General features: G+C 29.0%; 3 protein-coding genes across 4 annotated transcripts; all 3 read right to left on the bottom strand.

The window, feature by feature from the left end:
- Window positions 1–38: 38 nt before the first annotated feature.
- Window positions 39–4,807, bottom strand: LOC145752721 (basal body-orientation factor 1-like). The gene is made up of 12 exons (XM_082569047.1): window positions 4,677–4,807; window positions 4,459–4,584; window positions 3,731–3,854; window positions 3,146–3,211; window positions 2,816–3,025; window positions 2,447–2,608; window positions 2,042–2,224; window positions 1,445–1,570; window positions 1,246–1,346; window positions 1,021–1,173; window positions 640–810; window positions 39–380 (listed from the first exon to the last, which is right to left on the bottom strand). The coding sequence occupies exons 1-12, from the start codon at window positions 4,733–4,735 to the stop codon at window positions 233–235; spliced, it is 1,629 nt and encodes a 542-aa protein (XP_082425173.1). The 5' UTR covers window positions 4,736–4,807; the 3' UTR covers window positions 39–232.
- Window positions 4,808–10,087: 5,280 nt separating this feature from the next.
- Window positions 10,088–19,040, bottom strand: LOC145752793 (serine/threonine-protein phosphatase 2A 56 kDa regulatory subunit gamma isoform-like). Of its 2 annotated transcripts, XM_082569131.1 has the most exons (16): window positions 18,952–19,040; window positions 18,763–18,810; window positions 18,131–18,308; window positions 17,689–17,888; window positions 17,356–17,466; window positions 15,461–15,553; window positions 15,194–15,324; window positions 14,829–14,888; window positions 14,503–14,611; window positions 14,143–14,196; window positions 13,695–13,865; window positions 12,784–12,911; window positions 12,399–12,500; window positions 12,175–12,247; window positions 11,850–12,017; window positions 10,088–11,505 (listed from the first exon to the last, which is right to left on the bottom strand). In XM_082569131.1, the coding sequence occupies exons 1-16, from the start codon at window positions 18,982–18,984 to the stop codon at window positions 11,371–11,373; spliced, it is 1,794 nt and encodes a 597-aa protein (XP_082425257.1). In that variant the 5' UTR covers window positions 18,985–19,040; the 3' UTR covers window positions 10,088–11,370. The 2 variants fall into 2 exon arrangements, with proteins under 2 accessions (XP_082425257.1, XP_082425258.1); XM_082569132.1 differs by lacking the exon at window positions 18,763–18,810 and having other exon boundaries at window positions 18,952–19,037.
- A 2,341-nt stretch (window positions 19,041–21,381) lies between these two features.
- On the bottom strand, window positions 21,382–22,978 carry LOC145752565 (cGMP-dependent protein kinase 1-like). Its single transcript, XM_082568869.1, has 5 exons — window positions 22,850–22,978; window positions 22,618–22,692; window positions 22,075–22,239; window positions 21,626–21,811; window positions 21,382–21,438 (listed from the first exon to the last, which is right to left on the bottom strand). The coding sequence occupies exons 1-5, from the start codon at window positions 22,976–22,978 to the stop codon at window positions 21,382–21,384; spliced, it is 612 nt and encodes a 203-aa protein (XP_082424995.1).
- Between the last annotated feature and the right edge of the window lie 771 nt (window positions 22,979–23,749).

Genomic DNA, 23,749 nt, shown 5'->3' with positions numbered 1-23,749 from the left:
AGAAAGTTTACTATGTAAACAACGAGGGCGATTCAAAATGTTTGTCTATTTACATTGCGTTGTTAGTGATTGCCATAACAGATTTACTACAAGGCCTACCCTAAAACTTGTGGAGTCACTACGATATCAATACGCCTAAGTTTTTTTTGGGTTTTGTTTGATAAAAAATATAGAAATCTTGTAATTTACAATAAAACGAAAAAATACATAATTTAACCTAAGCTTGGTAAGTTTAGGTTGCAATTTGGTTAATAGTTAAAGGAGGAAGAGAAACATTGGTTGTTGCATCTTCTTGTTGTGTTAGAAATGTGTTTGGATGTGGTGTGGTTTTGGAAGCTGTTGTATTGGGTTGTGTTCCTTCGATTGCTTTTGTATTTGATCTAAATTAAACAGTATCAGATTCATTTTTACATAAAGTTTAAACCAAATTGCTTAATCAAATTTTGGAAAAAAAAGGTAGGATTTTTCTATATATTTCTTTATCTTAAGGATAAGACAGTTGACATTACAACCAAAACATAAAAAAATGTTTGGCCCATCCTTTAAGCTATTTAAGCCAGGTAAAAACTAGCTTTGTTGGCTTAGTAATAACTTGGTTTTTAGATCCCAATTTAACCTCTAATAAACAAGGTTATATACCCTGATGGTTTGTCCTTAATACTGAGGGTAGATTGTGGAGCTGATCTATTGTTTCTTGTTGTTTTATTTGCCCCTTTAACTCCATTCATTCGAGCAAAAAGTAAACGCAAAACTTTTTCTTTTTGTTCCCAAGTAAGATCTCTTATATCAACATCACGACCTAAACTTGACCTTTAAAATCAGAAAAGCAAAATATTTAATGACAGGTAAATTTTTTTTTGTTTTTTTAAACGAAAGTTTGCTATAAAATAGTCCACATATTTACTATATTTAAAACCTGTTAATACTATTGATATAACGGGACTTAAATTATGAACATACTAAAGTGTTTTACAGTAAATTTCGAATGTAAAAAGCGTCTCAAAATAATTGATATTATACCAGTTTTCAGCCTCACTAAGATCAGCAAAAACACTGTTTGTACTTTTCTCGTTATTTCCAAAAGTTCTAATTTTTGGAAACTCAGCTTGGCCAGCATGGGCAGCTAACATTTTACGTTGGTATGCTGCTTGTGCAGCTTGAACATACTGGGATCTAGAGGTTAAATATAAAGCTTTCAATAAGGATATTTAATTTTAAATTTGTTTTTAAAGGGAAGGAACAAACCTGTTAAGTGAAATTTCTGTTCTAACTTTCTCTAAAGCATCCAGAAAAAATATTTCAACATTTGTTCGTTGTTCAACAATATTCTTGGCTAGTTTCTTTACCTGAAACAAAATATTTTAAATTTAGTAATTTAAAAAACCTTTTACAAAAGTAGAAATAGAATTGGTAAAAATAAGATGTAAATAAGTTTTAAACTTACTTTGTTTGTTTCTTTATCTTTAAGTTCCAATGTTCTGTGAAGTTTTTTCAACTCCCCTTCACTTGCCTCCAACTTAACTTTAACATTTCTTTCAACGACTTGCTTCTCATGGTGAAATTCTCTCACCTGCAATAAAACACAACATAAATGAGCCTACAGTGTGGTACATAGAAACTAAACCTCAACACATGACGTCCATGGTTCAATCCCCATTGCAGCTATGTCATAGTACTCTTTAGTAAAGCACTAAACATAATTCTTTTTAAATAACAGTTAATTGAAGGGTATTGATCAGGCAACACACCTACAAATAACAAACATTAGTGGCAAGATGTCCAATTTTTAAGGTTGCAAAATAAATAAAACTGCCGTTTATGGTGCGCAGATAAATTATAGCAAGCAATATTAACTGCTAGTTTTAACCATAATATAATGACAAACAGAATGTTGTCAAGGGTAGGTAATAAATAATAACATTCTAACATGGTAAAGGCATCTAGTTATAAAGCCAGTGTATTAAGCATTGTTAAAAGGTACCTTAATCAGTAAGTCCATTTACATGTAAAAACAAACAAAAACAACCATTTGTTGACTCACCATACAACTTAATGCTGTTTCCAGTTCCCCGACTTTATCTCTTAGGTCTGTTATTTCTTGTTTATGTCTTTTACTTTCAGTGACTTTTTGTTTAACAGTAGCATCATTTAATTTCTTGTGGGCCCTCAGTTCTTCAACTTCTTTGGTTAAAAGCTCACATTGGCCTTGGTAGGTTTGTGCTTCCTTAATTTTAATAAAATTTTCAAGATTTTAATGTTAAACTTGTAATGTTTAAAACATTTAATTAAATAAACATAAAACAACAAGAAGGTATACTATCACTATAAAAAACAAAGTTTTTTTTTACTTGTTTACTTCAAACTCTTACTTATATATAGCTACAATGTTGATAGAATTAAAGTTATACCACAAGCTATGTATTTAAACCTTTAAAAAACATCCTACCTTTAAATGGTAACTTAAAGCTTCATTAAGTCGAATATTCTCTTTATAAACAGATCTGGTTGTCTCATCAAGATTTGCTATAGCTTCAGTGTGAGCACGTTCAGCTAATTCTGCAATCTTTTGGCTTGCTTCTCTTTCTAATCTGATTTTCTCTTCAAAAAACTAAACAAAATTATGAAGTAAGTTTGTGTGGTTTAAATTTAAATAAAACAGTTTTAAAATTAATAATAAAAAGGGGTTTAAAAGCAATGAAAATTTATTTTATTAACTGTACTTATAGTGGAATAAAATACTTTTTTATATTATAGACCAGAAGTTTAGCGGGTTTGTTTTTTTAAAATTTTAGTACAATAACTTTGTAATAAATACCTTATGCTCCATTTTCTGCAGCGTATCTTTGTGTTCCTTGTTAGCAGTGAACAAATTTTCTCGTATTTCATCTAATTCATTTTGCATTTGTGCTCGTTTTCGACGAAATTCTTTCACAAGTTTGAGCTCAGATTGCATTAACTTAACTTCACCGGTTCGTTGTTCTAACCTTCCTTCCATCTCACTTATTTGGGTATTAAACTCTGCCATCTGTAGTTATGTTAACACAAGTTTATTACCCAATATAATACAGGTAATGTTAAATAATAAAAACTTAGATAGTCCATGGTTAACTGTAAGTTTATTCGTTAACGCCTTTACAAAACTTACCAAGTTTTCTTTTTCTTTTCTTCCTTCTTTTTTAAGATCTCTTAAATCTTGTTGCAATTGCGAAATCTATAAACATTATCTATATTAGGTATGCAGATACAATTTATTTAAACTTTAATAATAAAGACTATAATCTATATATAGGCAACAGCAGGATGTAGTGGTCAGAACCATTCCTACACTACATGAGATCCTAGATTTGAACCCATGGCTCCCATGTTGTAGCGCTCTTGAATAATGCTATAAACAGTATAAACCCCTGCTAAGCCAGCCATTAAACAGCAGCTTAATTATCAGGCCATTATAATTTATAATATCCCAAACTACCAAAGGCAAGTCAAAACTGGGTCGAGGTAACTGATGTAACTTTATATTTAGGTCGTGGAGTCAACCTTCCCACATCAAGGATAAAGATATATACAAAAAATATATATAAAATAAGTTTTAAAATAAAAAAATTTACTTAAATTTATATATTAAAAAGAACTAGCCAAACAAAATCCAGACATAAACACTAAAACCAAATTTAATCACAAATATATTAATATTTAACAACAAGCAATATAACAAAGTTTTAAATATTACTTGCTCATCTTTATTCATGTCCCCCTTTTTAAGAAAGGTGACAACTTCAATTGTGTCCTTCTCAGATTGAAAGAGTGTGTCATGAAGTTTCTCATTTTCACCTGCCATGCGTTTACAAGTTTCTCTAAACAAAATGTTAAAGGTAAAATTTGAAACAATTGGGTAACCGTGTTATAAATCTTTATTATAAATAAAGAATTTGAGCCGGCAGCGTGGTGTAGTGGTAAGAACACTTGCTACACCACCATGAGGTCGTGGGTTCAATCCCCATTGATCTCATGCTGTAGCGCCCTTGAGTAAGGCGATATAAACGGTATGAACTCCTGCTGAGCCAGCACTTGATCAGCAGCATAATTACTGGGCAATTATAATCTCTATAATATTCCAAACCGCCACAGGCAACTCGAGACTGGGTCGGAGTAACTGATGTTACTCTATGTTTAAGTCGCGCATTCGACTTTCCCACATCGAGGATAAATATATATACAAAAAAAAAAAATATTAATACCAAAAAATCTAATATAGCAATTAAAAAATCTAATATAGCAAGTAAAAAATTGACTTCACAGCCTTAATATAGAGGGACATTTGTCACCGCAACAAGATGTTAAGTTACTTCAGGAAGTTAAAAATGTTATTGATAAAGTTTACCAACTGTTAATCTGCTAATCGGCAGATTGATAAGAACATTTGTCTGTTTGTATTTTAATTTGTCGCAAATTACAAACCTGTATTCATTCCTCGATTTTTCAGTAACTTCCAATCTACTTGACCATAGTTTGGCGTTGGCCAGCGCCATTGTTAATTCTACATCACGATCTACTTTTGGTGCTTTACCTGACTTTCCCTTTTTTCTATAAAAACGTAAAATAAAAAGTCCATTAATTCGCCAAAAGTGTGATATTTATGCACAAAAACTACAGAATCTTTTAATAAAAATACGTACCCTCCCTTTTTTCCACCTTTTTTACCCTTTCCACCCTTCTTCTTTCCCTTTTTCGGCATTTTTTATTAAGTTTAAGGCATGCACAGAAAAATGGAAGCAAAACACACCAAAACTTGAATTTACGATGTTGCTATAGATACGAGTGACGGTTGTTACTAAATTACGACGCATAGCATATTTCGAAGACTAGCGCATGACATGTGTTTGCAAATGTTAAAAAACAGTTTAGTTTATATATTACTAATTGAACTACAGATGAAATATTAAGTTTATTATCTTTAAACAATTTGTGGTGTTACAGCAAAAATTTAGCTATCAACAAGCAGATATAAACGAAAAACAATAGCGTCTCAGTTCTACTAAAAACTATGACATGCCACAGACTGTTTTGTTAAATTACTAATAAATATCTTCTAATGCAAACATTCAAATATTCATACAATGACAAAAACACGAAAAAACTTTGGCTTGGTAAAGTCAGTGGCTCATCATTTCTAAAAAATGTCGTCCAAATCGATTTTCTACAGTTGAACTATTGTTTGTTGAAACAAATCCACGGAAATTCTCAAGGGGAAGAAGGCTTAAAAATTTACATCTCAAGATGTTTGTATTGTGTTCTGTTATTAACAGTAACTTAAAAAAATTGCAGGACAAGTTATTCTGAAAATTTAAATAGATCATAGAGTCGAATAAAAAAAAAGGTATTAATTGAGTAATTCACATATTTAATTTGGAATAGCTTAGTTTTTTATTTGTTTGTTTAAGCAAATTTATCACAAAAGCTTGTGTTTTTTTTAAAAGAAAAACATTTAAAGAGAAAAATGACGTTTTTGGCAATTCTACGAGTAAGTATAAAAAATCGTTTGTTGAAAAGTTGATTCGTTTTAAATATCGCATCATTAATTTTTTTGATTTATTTTTATTAATCATGTCAAAAACCCTACCTCAAATTAAACAGGATAAATTGTTAATGTTAAATAAACAATTTCAATTTAGCGTGGAGTATTAAGCCTGGGGTCCACAACTGCGTTTCTACTTCTAGTAATTTCACTTTTTACCGATCACTGGTTGTATCAAACAGCAGCTTGGCCATTCGTAGTACAACCTACCGACCGTTCTTTAAATAACCACAACGAGGCCAACAAAACTGAAGTTATACAAAAAGAAATTGCTTCAAATTCGGGATTATGGCAAATTTGTTGTGGCGCGGGTAAGTTTACGTTTAATAACGTCATAATTTTAGTAATGACGTCACGCTTTTAGTCAGTTTTTACAATCTCACTATATTTTCTATGACGTAGACAAAAAAAATTATTGAAGGTGTGTAGTAATTATAATTTATATTTTAGCTGAATGTAAGGGGCAGTGTCGTATTCTTGACTACCTGACAGCTGAGATTGACATACAAAGCACAACCTCATCTATATTTATTATAAGTATAACTGAAGTTCTCATATATTATTATCGATATTCCAATACGTTATTGTAATTTTTAGCTGCATTTTTTTGATTTTGATATAAACTGTTTTATGATTAAAAATAAACGGTCTTAACTTATTTTTTTAGTAAATTTACCTAAAATTAAATTTGTTTTTAGAGTTTCTTCGCAAGTCTTGCATTTTTCCAATCTTCAGTATTCTCTTAAAGTTTTCGGGATCAATTTTATTGTTAGTTGGTGAAATCTGGATTAAAAACAAAATTACTTTTCCACTAACTGGAGGCGTTTTCTTCGTGTTATCAGGTAAGCCCAAACACTTTACCTATGTTTATAAAATTGTAAATAGTATGTAAGTAATGAATTAGAATAAAGGGATATTGTAAGTCAAATATTGTTCTAGTTTCATTTTTTTATAGAAACTTAAATTCACAAAAAGCAACATAAAATGTTAAATTAAAAAAAATGTGTTTAATATATCGTTAAAATGGCATAAATCAATGTTCCGCTATACTAGTAACAGGACAAATTGGGCACTTTTTATTAGTTCTACCATTATATAAAGTACAATTACAATATTGTTTCTAAATACATTTGCACGAAGTTTCGTAATAACTGTATCTCATAGGACCAATTAAAAAACATAACATATGACATTAATAAAAAGATGCAATAACTAATGTGTGAAAATATTTATTAACTGATCGCTTTTAAAATACGAAGTAAAAAATAATAATATTTGAATAACTATTTAAACCCACTGGGAGTATAAGTAATTAAAGTGTCGTTGTTCTAAGCCTCGTTATGTTATATACAAGCAGAAATATATACGGAGAAAAGTTAAAATAACAAACGACACATAATCATTTGATTTTTTTCTTTATTTCAATCAAGTGCATTATTCCAATATTGATCTATTTTGATTGCTTTGCGATTTGGGAATAGTGAAAATAACGCATTTTTTATTATAGTTTATTGTAATATTATATAACCTATATATTTCAAAACATATTTTCTTATAAGGCTATTTTTGTTTTAAAATACTTTATTTCTACACAGGTCTTTCTAACGTGCTTGGGATAATAATTTACATTTCTTCAAATGATAAACTAACCCAACAGAAATCGACAAATAACGTTTACGGATACTCGTTTTATTTCGCGGGTGTTGCTTTTATTTTGTCCGAATCACTTGGCGTAATGGTGATACAAGATGTTGTAAAAAAGGTAAAGATGGCAAATACTCACATTATTTCATTTAGTTGTTTTAATTTATGGACATATATATACATTTTTTCATACCACCTTAGGGTAATAGTTTTCTAAACTTTTTCTTAAAGAAGGTGGGCAATTGTGACTTGTTTTAGTTACCCGTAACGCCTGACTTAAAGTTGTGGACATTTATAGGTTTTTTGCTGCAATAAAATGTACTTCTAGTACCAAAAATTTAAGAAAAGTAGATATTTTTTATTTTTCTTACCTTTTAGATTGAATCGTTAAACCAAAGTGACGAAACAGATTCCATCGATGATGACGTCACAAAGTTGTCGCGCGAAAACTCGATTGTGAGACAAAAAGGAAATTTTCCGGCAAGTTTTTGTCTAAGAAGGTAAAACTTGTTTAAATTCTAAATGCAAAATATAAACAGACTATGGTTACAATTAAAAATGTATTAAAACCCTTAGCAAAAACTTATTAACGAAGTTTAGTTGTTTTAGTTTGAGAAGACGATCACTTTCTCCGGGGTTTATTAATTCTAGAACACCGTGCCCCAACAAACAACATACGTCACAATGTGGGAGTCTCTTATCGCCCACAAATTACCCTCCTACAAAAAGAAGCCGAAAAGAAATCGCGGATGTCAGGTAATATATTTCTTTGTTTAAGTTATTACAGGTAATATATTTGTAATATATATTGTCAGGTAATATATTTGTTTGTTTAAGTTATTAATTAGTAACGACACACGTAACTAAAATAAGATCGGCGTATATTTTTTTTTTGTTAGCTTGCCATCAATTTTTTAGTTGTGTTGTTAGTTCTAAGTAGTGTACTTTATTATACGCAAGCTTACAGTATAAGAAAAAACATAAACATGTTTAAATATTAAGTTATTGAATTTTAAGATTGCCGAAAAGTACACCTAGGCTGCCTTTATCTGACAGCGGCTACAACGAAGTCTCGATCACTGATCTTAACACTAACGAGGTACAGCAACCGATGGAGAACATAGATCATAATACACACAATCTACCGCATCACGAGAATAGTAACTTGTCATGGATACATGCGCCACCTTTGACAAAAGTTACGCACTCGTTAGATTACGATAACTCTGGACCGGTTTGCAGTTATTTTCCATCAACAAAACCATGTTTGTCTACCGGTTTTAATGTCCCAAAAACACATCGTAGTGTTACGTCGCTATGTGACCAGGAAGTTACGATTGAATGCCCGCCGCCGCATGAATTTACAAGCGCGTCTTGGGACGGGTCTTTAGACCAACTTTCTAGTAAAGATGTGGCTACAAAACATACCTTTAGGGGACGAGGTGATCAATTCCTTGCGGATGAAATATCGCGTTCTAAGTTGTCCAAGGAAAGTCATCGAAAAGAGCGGAGAAGTGACAGAAAAAACTGGAAAGAGAAGTTAAATCATAAAAACAAAGGTAGGCCAGTCGCAATTCTTTAAAATTTAATTTAACTACACAATGTATTATTAAGCCTACTTTAATAATTCATTTACCTTGGTTTTAGGAGAAAAAAGCTTTGCCAATTCCCATAGATCAGGCAACGTTAGTGTAGCAACTTCTTTAGAACAGGAAAACTGTTATCCCTACTCAAAATCTAACAAAGAATTGGCTAAGACCAAATCCAGGCCACAGGCTTTACCTTCAAGCCAGTTAGAAACAAACCCCACAACAAGGTTTATTCCTAATACAAATAATAGTATGTCTCGTGTGCGAAATGCTAGAAATCGTTGGTCGCTTTCAAAGCAACTTGACATCGGAAAAACTATTGAAACTGACGGGGCAGCGATTAGTTCATCCTCGGCTTACAGTTCAAACGATGTCGACGACGATTTTTCAATTGAGTACGAAAAGACCGGACCGAATTGTGAGCGGCGTAAAAAACAAGAATACGTTGATTATACAATTTCAAGACAGCCTCACTCCATATCCTATCTTCCACAAGTTTATTCTTCGTTTTATTCACCAGAAATCCACAGATTGACTAACTCAGATCGCACTATACCAAAGATTAACGAACCACCTAGCTTTGACAGCCTAAAAATGGACAACCTACAGCCTAAACACATGTACAAGTCGTCATCAACGAATTGTTTGAATAAAAACAAATATCAAGCACGAAATGGGAACGAAATGCAACTTAAACGTAAGCCCTTTGCTGGTGTTATAACAGCTTTGTAATGCTGTTCTCTAGTGACTGGCATCTTGGCTGAGAAGGCTACAACAACTTATACAAAAAGTTTAAACTTACCAGTTTGATGTACACGGTTGAGTAATTAGATTATTTAGCCTACTTTAAGGTAGTTTGTACAAAAATGAGCTAAAAAATTGACACTACAAATATTAAAAATGAAACTACTAGATTGTTTTCCGTAACTGGCTATTTAACGATAAGGTTTCGTAACTAAACTATAGACTTTTTTGTTTGCACAATTGCTTTTTTAATACTTAACTTTTAAACCAATTTTAATAGTAATTAATAAAAAAATAAAAGGTAATTGATTTTCAATAAAATTATTTTAACGAAAATCCTTTAAGAAAAGTCTTCCCATGTTTACCTAAATTAGCCAATCAAAATGGTTTATTTTTTTATTGTTTATCCTCGATAAAAATGACTAGGTATTATTAATATTTTATATTTTTTTGCTATTTTTCGTCTTAACTCATTTTAACAACAACATATATTTCGTTAAATTTTTAAATCAACTGGTAATCAAATAATTTCAAAGGTTTTTGTAACTTGAATTTTATGAACAGCAACTGTTATCGTTGGCCATGTATTTGTTGCTTAAACAAAAGTTGTAGCGACGAAATTTTAACACAACAAAAATCACCGTGGCCAGAAAATAATGTGATATAATAACAAGAATATTACAACAAATAAATCAAAGCGCGCATAAACAGAAAAATTTCAAATAAACGAACTTTTTACGAAAAAAAAACGAGAAAATTTCGTAATATTGGAACAGCAAGTTTTTATGTTAATCAAAAATTGGTATGAACCTTTGATATATAAAGTAATTTTAATACAGTTTGCTAGATTAACACAAATATACAACAAATATAATACACTAGGGTCATTCAAGTACGCCAAAAATGTTACAAATTTTGATGTACTACAATCAATTGATTTGGCCTTACTTATTATTATAAGTTAGTGATTGATATTAACAACCAACAACATATTTCAAAACGTGAAAATTAAACAAAAAAATTACAACTAATAAGGAAAATAGAAAAAAAACCTAGTTGTGTAAGTGTTATGACTGTTTAATGTATACAGAACATAATGTTTTATTTTTACACTTTAATAAATTTTGTAAAAATCGATTATGTTGAGCAAATATCGCCAGATAACTGTTTAGCAATATGAAACGCATTTTATGTTCAAGATAATTGCATAATTTTGACTCTGAGCAGTTAAAGAGTTAACTGATCGCATGATATAGGGTCAAATTATTTAATACAAACCTAAATGTTAGTTTAAATATACCTTTAAAAAAAGAAAAAGTAATGAATTGTAATACAACCGAAATTAACATTATATCACAAACTTGAGCCATCTAAACTTCAAAAAATTTCTTTAAACAATTTTAAAAGCCAGAAGTTAATTAACCAAATAATACCAACCTTTAAAAGAACCTTATACAGTAGAGTAATACAGTTATAACTCATACAGTGCAAGCTTGAATGATGCCAAGAACGAATCACCTTTTGAAATCAGTTTTAAAAAAGATCACGATTCTGCACAGTCTTAACATTCTAGTTTATATTAACCACATGATATAATAATAAGGCTACAATGACGTCATAATAATTCATTATTTTTAGCAGTGCTCGTCATAATATAATCAGTTTTTTAATTGTCTACAAACAAACACACATTTAAACGGCGATGACATCATCAAAAGACTAATGACGTCAACAAAAAATAGAATGTCATCAAAAAAACTGATAACGTCATTATCAAATCGTGGTGTGACGTAACCATGGATACAGTGACGTCACAACTCAAGTGTTTTCTGTGTTGGTGGTGAGGTGATCCTCCGGTCTCTTGTAGGAGGCGAGAGCCTTCGAAGTGTAAAGATCCTGGGGGAGTTCGGACTTTCGTCTCACCAAGTTTGCAGCCTTGCTCTTCTTCTTCACCTGTGTACCAACATTTATTTAATTGTTGTTGCATTAATAAACATCACATTGGATCTTTTGTTTGATGATTTTATGGGTAACTAGCATGCAGTTAAAAATTAGTTACATTACATTGCCACTGATCATAATTAATAAACAGAAATATAACCACTACTCTCAACTAATATTTGTCCTTGATAATTTACCGGTGCACCACAAAAGAATATTTTTTTTATTTTGTAGACGTATAAATTGGACATATATATATACATATACATATATAAATATAACTTCCACTAAGCTACTTTAAATATAGATCTACATCTAAAAAAATTTACAAAGTTATTCTCAAAATGAAAACTTACATCATCAGCTTCTTTCTTGATCTGATCTGGTTGCAAATCAATGTCAACGCTATCCTGTGTGTCCATGGCAACAGCAATAACTGGATCACATTGCATTGTTCCCGGATCCCCGGCATCCAACTTCACTGCTGGATTGGAGCACAAGTTGTTGCGAATAAACTGCTTAGACTGTCAAAAAATATTTGGTTAAAGGCCTTCAAAAAAAAATAAAACACTTGACAAATTTTCTTTGTAGTTTAAAAATTGCTTGAAAATTATTGTTTAGAAATATTGTGAGTATAACTTTATCATTTCTTTGTTTTTGATCAAAAAAAGAGAGTTTTACCAATGGACTTTTGAGAGCAACTTCTCTTAATTTTCCCCACAATTCTTCTCTTTCTTTTAACTTCTGCTTCTCCCTAAATAAATTGATTCAACAAGTTAGAGCAAACTCTTTGTTTAAAATCGTATTATACAAAGAAAAGGGGTAAATTTGGTTAAATTATACTAACAATTTTTTTAAATTCATTGTTTTAAATTGTATTCTAAGATGTTAAAAATAGAATTTACTTTTGTTTGTCCAGCTTATATTTCTGAGTGCATTCATCAAACAAAGTCTGATTCATTTCCATGAATATCTTTAATGCATTGTAGATTAAACCATGAATAGTTCTGCAAACAAAGTGTTATATTTGGGTTAAATTGGTTTTTATGTTTAAACAATGAAAAAATATAACAAGTTAATATTTTTTTGTTAGGTACACTTCTAAAATTAATAAAATTATGCCTAAATCGATTTTTTGCTTTCGTTTTTGCTAATTTGTAAAAAAAGTATATATAAAAATTGCAATAAAAAAAACATTCGCAATAAACCATATACATTTTAGTAACTTTTATATTATTTTAAAATATCAAATGATTTAAAAATATTAATTTTGATGCACATTCAACTTACTTATTCCAGTGAGTTTTTGAGTTTTGAAATAAAGCAGGAAAGATGATTGGCAATATAGTCTGAGTGTTATCACTAACTAAACTCATTATATATTCGTTGTTCCAATAATATAATGCACGCTCAGCTACCTAAAAATAAGATAAAAAATTATAAAATTCGAAAATACTGTTAATTTGTTTGGTTAAGTAATTACTTTAAATTTTAAGATTAAAACGATTTACCAAAAATTTAAGATATAAAAAGTTTAAAAAATAAAAAGTGTTAATATTAAGTTTAAAATCTTTAAATACCAAGTTAAATATTTAATAAAATACGCCGGTATTTAAAAGTTTTTAATGATTAACCAGATTAAATAATTAGAAGATAACCATAAATCAAGTTAAGTAGTATTAGGCAATAGAAACTCTGAAAACAAACAGAACTGTTAAACTTTAATTTCAAAACACACTAAAAATTAAACAATTAAATTGGCTGTAAAAACAAGAAAATATTACATATTTTTATAAAAAGGAATTTACAGTTACTAGCTTAAATTTTGCTATTTTAGTTTTAGTAAAACATTTACGGTAAAAAAATCTGTAAAAGACAAATCATTATCTTACAAAAATAATTAATAAAGAATACAAACAAAAGTACTATCTTATCATAGACTAGGAATTGTATAGGCTACTGTTATATTACTAAATAGATTTTGACCAAAAACGATAAAAAATCTATAAAAATTTTATAGAAAAAAATAAAACAGTTTCTATTTACGCCCTTCAACCTATAGAAAAATCCCTTATTTTTTTGAAAAATGTCAACTTAAATTTCGTTAAGGGCCATTTCTTTAAATTTTGAATTGCCGAAAAAAGGTTTATTTTGTCAAATGGTTTTGGGTGATAATTTTAGTGAATAGTTAATTTACTTACTTGAAAATGTGCACTTGAAACACACTGAGCCAACTTTTTAAACAGAGGGACCATAATTTTACAAAACTCCTGTGGCTCAATCACATCTAATATTTCTTCCAGCTCATTGAGGAACATCACTTCTTTCGGGCTGTGAACTTTTGGCCAAAACTTTAGCAACCCATCTATTACCTATAAGATATATCAAAGTATATTAACTTTTGTATCATGCGATTCTTTTATGCGTTTAGTGTTATAAGCAAATTATTGACTGCTTAAATACAAACTCAAAAGGTCAAAAATGAACCAACAAACTTTACAAAAACAGAAAGTTATTATAGTGACATTTACTTGAACTTAAAAACTTACAAAATAGAAAGTTTACATTTCGAATATTTAAATACAGTTATTCCAAATAATTGAAGTTTAACTCTTATTAAAAAAAAAAACAGATTAAAAGTTTACTTACTGGTTTGGTGAGGACAGAATCTTTCTCAAGAAATTGAACAACACAATACGCTAGCTGTAAAAATATAAAATGTTAATTTATATCCTTAATATGGCAATATACTAACATGTTTCTCTAACCTATATCTATAAATATTTTGAAATTTAAAATGATTAAAACAACAGTAAAATTGCTAATAATATATTTAAACCAAAATAAAAAACAGATTGCTTAATTGACCCAAAACAATACCTATGTATATCCTATAATATTAATCCAAAATTACATATAACAACAAAAACTTAAAATAATATAAAGATTCGTTAACATTAAATTATTATTAAATAATATTTTTACTAAATGGAATATTTTAAATCTAACCTGAGGATGGTAAACAGTTAAAGATCGAGCTTTATGTAAAGGTATCAGAACTTGAACCAAAAATACTTTGTGTTCTTCTTTCAATGGGAGAGCAAATCCATTAATAATACTGTGGAGGGAATTAAATTCTTAAACTTATAACTATTTTATAGGCTTAAGAAATGTTAAATTTTTATTGGGTTAAGACAATGTTTTTGGCGTATTTGCAAACCATTAAAATTTTCACCAAACTGAACTAATATTTGGCCGACATTATCAAATTTAATTAAAATTAAGTGTTATATTAGATAATTTTGAGTTTTTAAAACTTATAATATTTTACATACCTTCCCAATATCTCAAGTAATTCTGCAATACCATTATGCCTTTCAGTCTCATAAATAAATCTAAAAATTGTTAATTTAATTAATTTCAAAAATTAATACAGTCAAAGTTTTCTACAGAAACTTTTCAATTTTTTTGTAGGATTTGAGGTTTTTATCCTATATACTGTTTAGTATACAGAGAATTAAGTTTAAGCTAGTAAAGGGATTAATTTTTAGAGGGTTACTCAAATTTTAGATTAAGTTAAGGTATCATTATTGAGCAAGAGATTTAAAAATAAGCTTTAGCTTCTTTAGGTTAATCACACATTTTTTTTGAAAAAATTTTTATAGAATTTAAGTTTTCAACTTTTTTAACGTTAACTTACTTATAAAAAATATTGTTGATATGCTTTCTAATATGAGCTCGAAGACCTAAAAATTTTCCATAAATTCGATGCAAAGTAGTTTTAAGAAAGTCACGTTCGCGTGGATCTTCACTGTCAAACAGATTCAACAACTAGAAAAAAATAAACAAAAATTAACAACCTTACAATTGTTTAGTTAAATTAGTCTAAAAAAATAGCAGTGGGCGCATACATTAAAACTTGTATATAAATCTGACATTTTTTGCAATATAAAATATGATTACTTACCTCTAGTACAAACTTTTGGTCGATATATTTCTTGGCAATATTAGGTTGAAAGTCAGGTGACTCCAAGTAACGTAAAAAGAATTCGTAAATCAACTAAAAACACAATGTTTGGCTTGTGGTAAAAATGGTATGTGTAAATTGCCTTTACAGTTTAAAAAAGCAATATAAATGTGCAAACATGGATATTAAGAACAGTGTTAATTTCTAGAAAAATTCAAATTAAATATTAATTTAAAGAAATGCAAACTAATTTATTTAAATAAATCATTTACAACAGCAAAAAAAGGATAAGAAGTGTATAAAACCCTAAAAATAATTGTTTAAATGGGCAGTGGTGCATAAAATAATTGTACATAAACAACCATTATCTACGAAACAATGAGATTTTGAAGATGTCCTTAAAGCAACCAACTATGCCCAGAATCTCAAATAAACAAAGCCCAATGTGAAACTTAATCTGATGGCCAGTTACTTAAACAAGTGTAATTGTTACAACCACAATACAAGCATGTTGTGTAGGTCTTACTAAACCAAAAACAAAATTTTGTATTTATATATATTTAATAATTCATATCAGCAATATAAAATTTGCACAAAAAATGATGTATATACGGAGAATTAAAGTGTCTTTGTATAGAAAAAAGTTTATTAAAATTGGCAATTTAAATCAAAATATTGAATAAAAGTTGTGACATTTATTAAGGCCTAACTTCTATTTATAAGTATCTTATATTCAAGAATCTACCAAGAATAATAAATGAATCATATTTTGAATACATAATTGACAATATGAAAGTACTATCAAAGCCTTATATGCTGACAACATTAATACAACTATCATGAATGTTGTCAAAGTCTAGATCAAGGATAACTCAAAGTATTAAAACTTAATCTTTAAAGGATAAGTAGTGCTTGAAGTGTTGCAATTTTAACTACTTTATGACAATGTTTAACTTTGACTGCGGAAATGTATTACAAACCACTTAATACACTATAAAATATTGCCTTTGTATATTTTAATGTTTGACTTATTAAACATGAATTTTACCGACTTTATTGATTTGTGGATTTAGCTTCTTTTTAACAAAAGCGAAAAATGTGTGTTATGTAAATAAACCCATTGATAGTGAAGCTATGTGCATTGCACATAATCAGTTATTAAATACAGCAGGGATTATCAACAAAAAATCAATTCCACGCTTACTAACAGTTTAGTTGAAGTTAAAAAATTTAAATTTACATCTTAAGTAGCCATGAAATATTTCCAAAAATAACACATTATTACAAAAGAATTTTCTTTTTGTTAAATGCCAAATTGTTCTTATAAGTTTCTATAAATAGCGTTTAACATTTTACATTAAAGCAGGGGAAATTATGGGAATCCTATCAATCAAACAACCTGTCCATTGCATACACGTTGCAACCACAACAGGTTTAAAATATTTTAAACAAATGTTTTAACATATAAAAGTAAACTCCTTTCTTTTAAACCAAAGTCTGTCCAAATTTTATTGCCTTTATTTATTACTTTTACCAGAAAAACTAAATTCTATAAAATACCCAAGTTAAAATAAATCTAAAGGTGTGTTATTCAATTTTAAAAAGACTTTGGCAACACTGTATGTAATCATTACCAATAAATTCAGAATTAAAGACTATTTCACTCAACAAAATACGCCAAAAATCTGTTAGAAAAAACCTAAAATCAATTATATAACAAACAAAAACATAAAATACAACTTCAACTTTTTTTACTACAGAACACACAGCTTTTAAACAGCCTTAACGCCAGTAACAAACTAACTGTATTAGTCCAAAAAACACAACAACCAAGTGAACCAATTGGCTTAGTAACCTTTTAAAAATATCCTACAATGCCTAAAGTGTTAACTTACTTGGATGTGAGGCCAACTTGCTTCCAGTGTTGGTTCATCTTCTTCCGGATCAAACTCTGCTCCTGAAGGATTAGAAGATGGAGGAAGAGCTCGAAATGTGTTCACAGCAAACTAAAGTAAAAAAATTGTATAAAAATTTGTTTGGGCACAATTGGGTTATGTACTTTCGATACATTGCTTTGGGCACATTGCTTAATCATTTGGGCACATTGCTGAATCGTTTGGGCACTTTACTTATGCCAAACATAATTGTAAAGACGACCTTTTCAACAATACTTTTCCCATTTAATAATCAAACCTAAAATACGTAAATCATGTATTCAAGTAACAAACCATGTGAACAGCTTCAGGATAGATAGCTTCAGTAATAACTCCACGATTGTGAGTGATGTATTCAACCATTTCATTAAGAGCTCCCCTTTTGATTTCCTTCCACTTTAAATCACTGAGAGGGTCAGCAACAAAGTCGAACACCACACAACATTGTTGCAGTTTGCGCGTGAACAAACTTTCTACATCATTAGGAGCAGCATCTTTGGGATATACACAAAATTATGTCAGAGTTGTTACACAAAATACAGTTTACATTTAACAAAAATTTAATGGACCAAGCAATTTCTATGTTTAAATATGCAGTAAAAAATTTTGTTACATTTTTATATTGAAAATCTGCATATATAAGGTTTTGATAATAAAAAAAAAATTTGAAAAATTTGTTGTCAAATTACCGAGGGTTAACAATATTCTATAACAAAAAAACTTAAAAAGAATTTACCTTTAAGTGCTGGCATTTTAGTAAGCTCCCTGTTCTTAGTAATATTAAATCTCGATGAACTTTGCCGCTTTTCCTTCTTAACCAAAGGCACCCCAGGAGCATAATGAACCTTGCTTAACTGGGTAACTGGGGGCCCAGCTGTGTTGTGATGAGGGTGGGGGTGAGCAGTCGATTTTTTCTGAAGAATTTGTTACACAGAAAGTTGTTTATTATTCTTTACATACTTTTATTACATATTTTTTTTCGATAAAAACATAAAGATTTAAAAATTCACCAATGCTTACATTTAGTGACTTTAGGCCAGCCACTATTTACTTAATACAAAATAAACTAACAATGTAAGAGTTTTAAGGTTTTAGGTTTGATTCCCATATCTGATAATAAATGATTAAAACCAAAACAAAATTACAGATAAGATGCCAATTTTTGACACTTCAACATAATGATAATGGTATAAGCCTATAGAAGTAAATTGAAATGTACTTATATATATAACAAAATTAAAATAAAACAACCAGACTACAAAAAAAACATAAAGGCCTTTAATAAAAAATTATATAAATAATTTTTTATTGGCGCAAATAAAAAATAAATCAAAAAAATTTTGAGGCCAAAATTTTAAATATATTTACATCATCTCCTTCTTTTGATTTAGCATTGGTTGCACTTTTGGCTGAGCTCTACAAAAATTTGCAACAAAAATTTAAAAAAATTATTGTTGATTGGAAATTGCAAACTTAAAAATAAACAAATAAAAAAATGCATAACAATTGCTTTCATTACAAAAAAAGCTATGTGAGCATGTTAAAGAATTAATTCACCTTATCCGATTTTTTAGTTTTGAGATTTGGCATTTTTCATATATTTTCCTTAAATTTTCTACAGATATTTAAAGGTTACTAACATGTCTAAGTAAAAAAATAATATAAAGTTTACTTATAATTCACACAATTTTACTAAAATAAACTACAGTAACACGTTTATCTTGACAGTTTTAAAATAAAAATTAATAAATAATTTATCATAATTTAATCAATAAAAAATGTAAAACAAATATAGACTTTTGATGTCATTGCAGCCTTAATTTAACACTAAAATGCAACTTAAGTAACATGTGGTACATTAACAATCTATACAAAGATTGTTATGGTTTAAGTTACATTAAAAAAAACTAAAATTAGCCTAAAAACCTCAAAAGAATTTGATATTTCGTGGCGGGGCCGATTGTATCTAATTATAAATCCAACAGGCGAAACAGAAGTTATGATACAATAAAGTTTATTTGTTGCATAACATTGGTAACTTTTTTAATTAATAATTTTATAAATCATAGTATTTTAATGATTTTAATTGTATAATAAATAATATTTGGTTTAAAAATAATTTGTAATAATTTTTTTATAAAATTTTTGATGTAAAAACTTAAGTAGATTATCTAGTACCTCAACTTATTTCTAAATACCGCAGGTCAAATACATATATATTAAATGTCTTTATTAGAATTTAAAAATTAATTTATTATATTTTTTAATAATTAAACAAATAACTTCGATTAAAAAAGCAATATATTATTTACTGGGTACAAAAGGATCTTGTTTGGAACCGTAACCAGCACCGGGTGTTAATATTTCCCGCTCCAAACTTAACTTATTTGAGTTTAGACATGTGCTTAAGTTGTGTTTTTATTTTTTGTATAAGTTAACTTGTTAGTTTATTTTCCAGCAGACTCTCTTTAACATATATAAGATTGTTTTAAATGCGCAAATCATTTAACTTTAATAATATTTTTAGTTTTGCTTTTAGTTATTGGAATTGAAGTTCGAAAGATTTTCAATTTTAGCCGAACTGTCTGACTGTCGGCAATCAATAAATAGCAGTTTTACAAGATCATTAACAAATATTTTTTTTACTATTAAAACAAACCTATTTTTTATATTTTGTGTATTCTTTTATCCTCAATGTGGAAAAGTCGAATGCCTGACTTAAACATAGAGTAACATCAGTTACTCTGACCCGGTCTAGAGTTGCCTATGGCAGTTTGGGATATTATAGATTATAAGTGCCCGGTAATTATACTGCTGATTAAGTGCTGGCTCAGCAGCAGTTTATACCGTTTATAGCACCTTACTCAAGGGCGCTACAGCATGAGATCAGTGGGGATTAAACCCACGACCTCATGTGTGGTGTAGCAAGTGTTCTCACTACTGCACCACACCGCCGGTTTTTATTCCAGTAACTTTTTATTGGTAGGTTGTATTTACTTAATTCTCAACTTTTCAGTTACATTTATGAATTGAATATCATGGTAAACTGTCATTAGTATTTAAATTTAATTAAAGTATCACAGTACTAATTTATCAAGTAGTTTTTTTCAGTTTTTCAAGGGAACAATAGATCATTATCTATTGGCGAGTTAAAAAACATCATTTAACATTACTAAAAAAGATGTTAAATATTGAATACACATCACAGATTTATTCATGAAACCACTGTTACAAAGTGAATTTGTTTCAGTGCATTTCATGAATTATATAAAAAAAAATATGAAATTGGTTATATAAAAATATGACCAATTAACTTTCAAAGAGCGGATTTAAACCAATAACATAAAACAAAGGTAAATGTATACTATACCAAATTATTTATATTAAACACTACTTTTTTTCAAAAATTTTGTTTTTTAGAAAAACTAAGACTTTGAACAAGGCTACTGTTGAGTTATACACAACTTAGGATAATAATTAAGGTAAGCTGGGTTGTTATAAAATAATTACATAAAGTTTTTTAAAATTATGCATTTATATAATTTTTATTCGAAAAAAAATTGTGCAAACATACAGAGTAAATTTGTAAAGAAACATTAATTATTTCTTAGTCAAGAATCAACAAACATGGGTATCAACAGCATAAAAAACATTAGGGCCACAAACCAAACCAAATAATATTATTTTACTAATAAAAATGTATTTAGTTGATGTAGTTTATCTTAAGTATTTTAAGTTACTTCGTCATTTGGAACATTTGTCCAGCAAGGTTTTTAATTTGTGTAACCAATTTTTAGTTAAGTTTTGACTCCCTGTGTTAGTTATTTAATATAATGAGCTCATCTCAATTTAGTCACGCATGTGTTTTTAAATAATATTCCACAGTTACATGTACAAAAATATAAAAAATAAATTCTTTTTGTGCAAAATGTTTATCGAACTGAGATCTTATAGTTAGTTTATTATAATATAAACTCTTTACATATTTTAGATATTGGAACGATGTTGTGGAAGTCCAACTGATTGCTTTAAATCTGGATAATTCTGAAACAAATATCTTGGTTCAAACATTAAAAAATTACAAGTCAATTTTCAAAATATGAATATACATAATGTTGAATTAGAAACTTATCTTTTAAGCTGTGATCAATTTATTATATTTATTTGTTGATTTTATTTTAGTTCCTGAAGTTATTTAATTTTTTTATTTTTTTAACTACTGGTAACTTACAGCTACAATTTCGGTAAGGTTTACAGTTGGTCGCTTCATGATAATATTCTGGAATACCCCCCTTTCTAAACTCCATATTTTGGCCGGGGTTTTTGAGGTAATTGTGGCAGTTCTTTGACAGTTTCTGATAATTGCTAGCTCGCCAAACACAGTGCCTCCTTTTATAGTTTTGAGAAATATAGATCCCTATAATTACAACAATATAAAATTGTTCAGTGTTTTGCAAACTCACTCTTTGCATATTTTATTATTCATCTTTATTAAAAGGTAAGTTTATTTATATTTTAAGCTTATCATAAAAAAACATTACTTTAAAGCTGATCTTAGGAAAAAAAACAAAATTTTACCTTACCTATTTCCCATGCCTGCCTAAATTTAACTAAGAAGCCTAGGCATAAGAAACATCAAAACCCAATAACGCAATGATTGTTATAAGTGATAGTTTATACCTGAGTGACATCCAACTCTCCAGACTCTAAAACGTAAACCCGATCCCCGTTTTCTCCTTCCCGAATAATAATTTCGTTGCATGGAAAACTTTCCTCCATAAATTCGATCATTTCATCGATTTGATCAACGTGGATTTTTTGTAAAAACGCATTTTTGTACACCGCCTAAACATAGGTACTTTATTTATATTTCGCCAGCCTATATTTTTAGAGGCATTGTCTTTGTTAATCTTCAGTATACTCTTTTATATCCGCCTTTTAAGGTACACTTAACTAGAAAAGGGCTTGCTAGTGGGACGTGTTTTAATCTACCTGTGAACGCTGTGCGCAATTAAGGCATTGGCGTGGCTTGAACCCGTAATCTTTAGGCTACTATCAGACATTGGTTGTGTTTACCGATTAAAATAAAATGTACTTTATACCCACTAAATGCTTGAAATTATTTGTTTACTAACTGAAAGCGTCTTAATATTAAATAATTAAATCCCATTTACCTAACACACTGTTGTTGACTTAAAAATAATGGATTAATATTAGTTTAACCTGTTTAAGAAATTCTTTTTGTTCCTCGGTCTTTGTTCCTTTCTTGATGTCCAGGAGTTCCTCGACCTTACATTTCTAAACAACAAAAATATTTAGAGTTAAATCTTAGGTACCTCAAGACCAAAATATTTTTCTTTTTTTCTGTTTCACACAAACAGGTAGCCTACCAGATAGATTTTTATTTTAACAGGTGTTTTAATTACCACATGTTATCTTTCTGTCACTTTTTTACCTTAATGTCAAAATTTGGGTTGTATGAAGTAATTGACAAGGTAGGTTCTTCAACAACAATTTTTGGAATAAATTCTGGCTTCGTTTCTTTTTGAGTTGTTTTCTTATTTTCAATACAACAGCAGAACATTGTTTTATTAGTTTTAAACGAGAACTTTGTAGAGAATATTTAGTTTAGTTCAAAACTTGTAGGCCACAACTAAGGTTGTATATAGGGCTTCAAGCCTAAGTACAAAAATCAAACTTTACTTTTAAAAATTTATGCATTACCTTTATTAGTTACTAAAATTAATAAGCTATATTCTTTAAATTTAGTTACTTTTTTATCTTCCATATAAGCGTAAACTAAATAGTTTCATCATCTTATAATCTACATATCTGTTTTAAACACTTGCTCTTTTTCTCAATCTTTGCAACGGTTAAATGTGCTAAAACTAAAATATTTATGCCTATTACAACTATATCCCTTGGGAGGGAATTATAATTATTATCATCGGGCGATTTATTGATATTCTCATGCATTTAAATAGGCGTTTTGTTTAAAAATTCGTCTCACTAAAGGCTAAATTAAGCGGAATATAGTGCTATATGCGTTAATTATAACAAACTAATTTAAAAAATTAAAAACTCTTTAAAAAGAAGATTAAGTTTAGTTACACAAAAAATGAGATTGAAAAATAAAATATTAAGATTTTAACTGTTTAATAAAAAAGTCCTAATCGTGAATAATATTGAAGTTATGTCAACACGTAAACATCGTTTTTTCGACGTAAAACAAGAAAATGCCATGTTTTTAGCCAATATGGACTTGTTTGTATTGATTTAACGTCCTCTAATCTAGAATTAAATCAATGTTAAATTTTTTCCTTCTTTAAAAAATCCCTGTAGACGTATGCTGTCA

This window comes from Corella eumyota, chromosome 5, assembly GCF_963082875.1.
Source record: "Corella eumyota chromosome 5, kaCorEumy4.1, whole genome shotgun sequence".
In the NCBI taxonomy this organism is placed as follows: domain Eukaryota; kingdom Metazoa; phylum Chordata; class Ascidiacea; order Phlebobranchia; family Corellidae; genus Corella; species Corella eumyota.
Note: the sequence above shows the minus strand (reverse complement) of the source record. Positions and strands in the feature narration are given on the sequence as shown.

Coding starts and splice junctions, on each gene's coding strand:
- LOC145752721 (XM_082569047.1), bottom strand. CDS start 4,735: ATGCCGAAAAAGGGAAAGAAGAAGGGTGGAAAGGGTAAAAAAGGTGGA. Junction 2,225..2,446: donor CTTTAAGTTACCATTTAAAG/GTAGGATGTTTT, acceptor ATTAAAATTAAG/GAAGCACAAACCTACCAAGG. Junction 1,571..2,041: donor AAACAGCATTAAGTTGTATG/GTGAGTCAACAA, acceptor GTTTTATTGCAG/GTGAGAGAATTTCACCATGA.
- LOC145752793 (XM_082569131.1), bottom strand. CDS start 18,984: ATGCCAAATCTCAAAACTAAAAAATCGGATAAG. Junction 14,889..15,193: donor ATCAACAATATTTTTTATAA/GTAAGTTAACGT, acceptor AACAATTTTTAG/ATTTATTTATGAGACTGAAA. Junction 12,912..13,694: donor TTTCAAGTGCACATTTTCAA/GTAAGTAAATTA, acceptor TCTTATTTTTAG/GTAGCTGAGCGTGCATTATA.
- LOC145752565 (XM_082568869.1), bottom strand. CDS start 22,978: ATGTTCTGCTGTTGTATTGAAAATAAGAAAACAACTCAAAAAGAAACG. Junction 22,240..22,617: donor AAAAAGAATTTCTTAAACAG/GTTAAACTAATA, acceptor ACCTATGTTTAG/GCGGTGTACAAAAATGCGTT. Junction 21,812..22,074: donor GAGAGTTGGATGTCACTCAG/GTATAAACTATC, acceptor TTGTAATTATAG/GGATCTATATTTCTCAAAAC.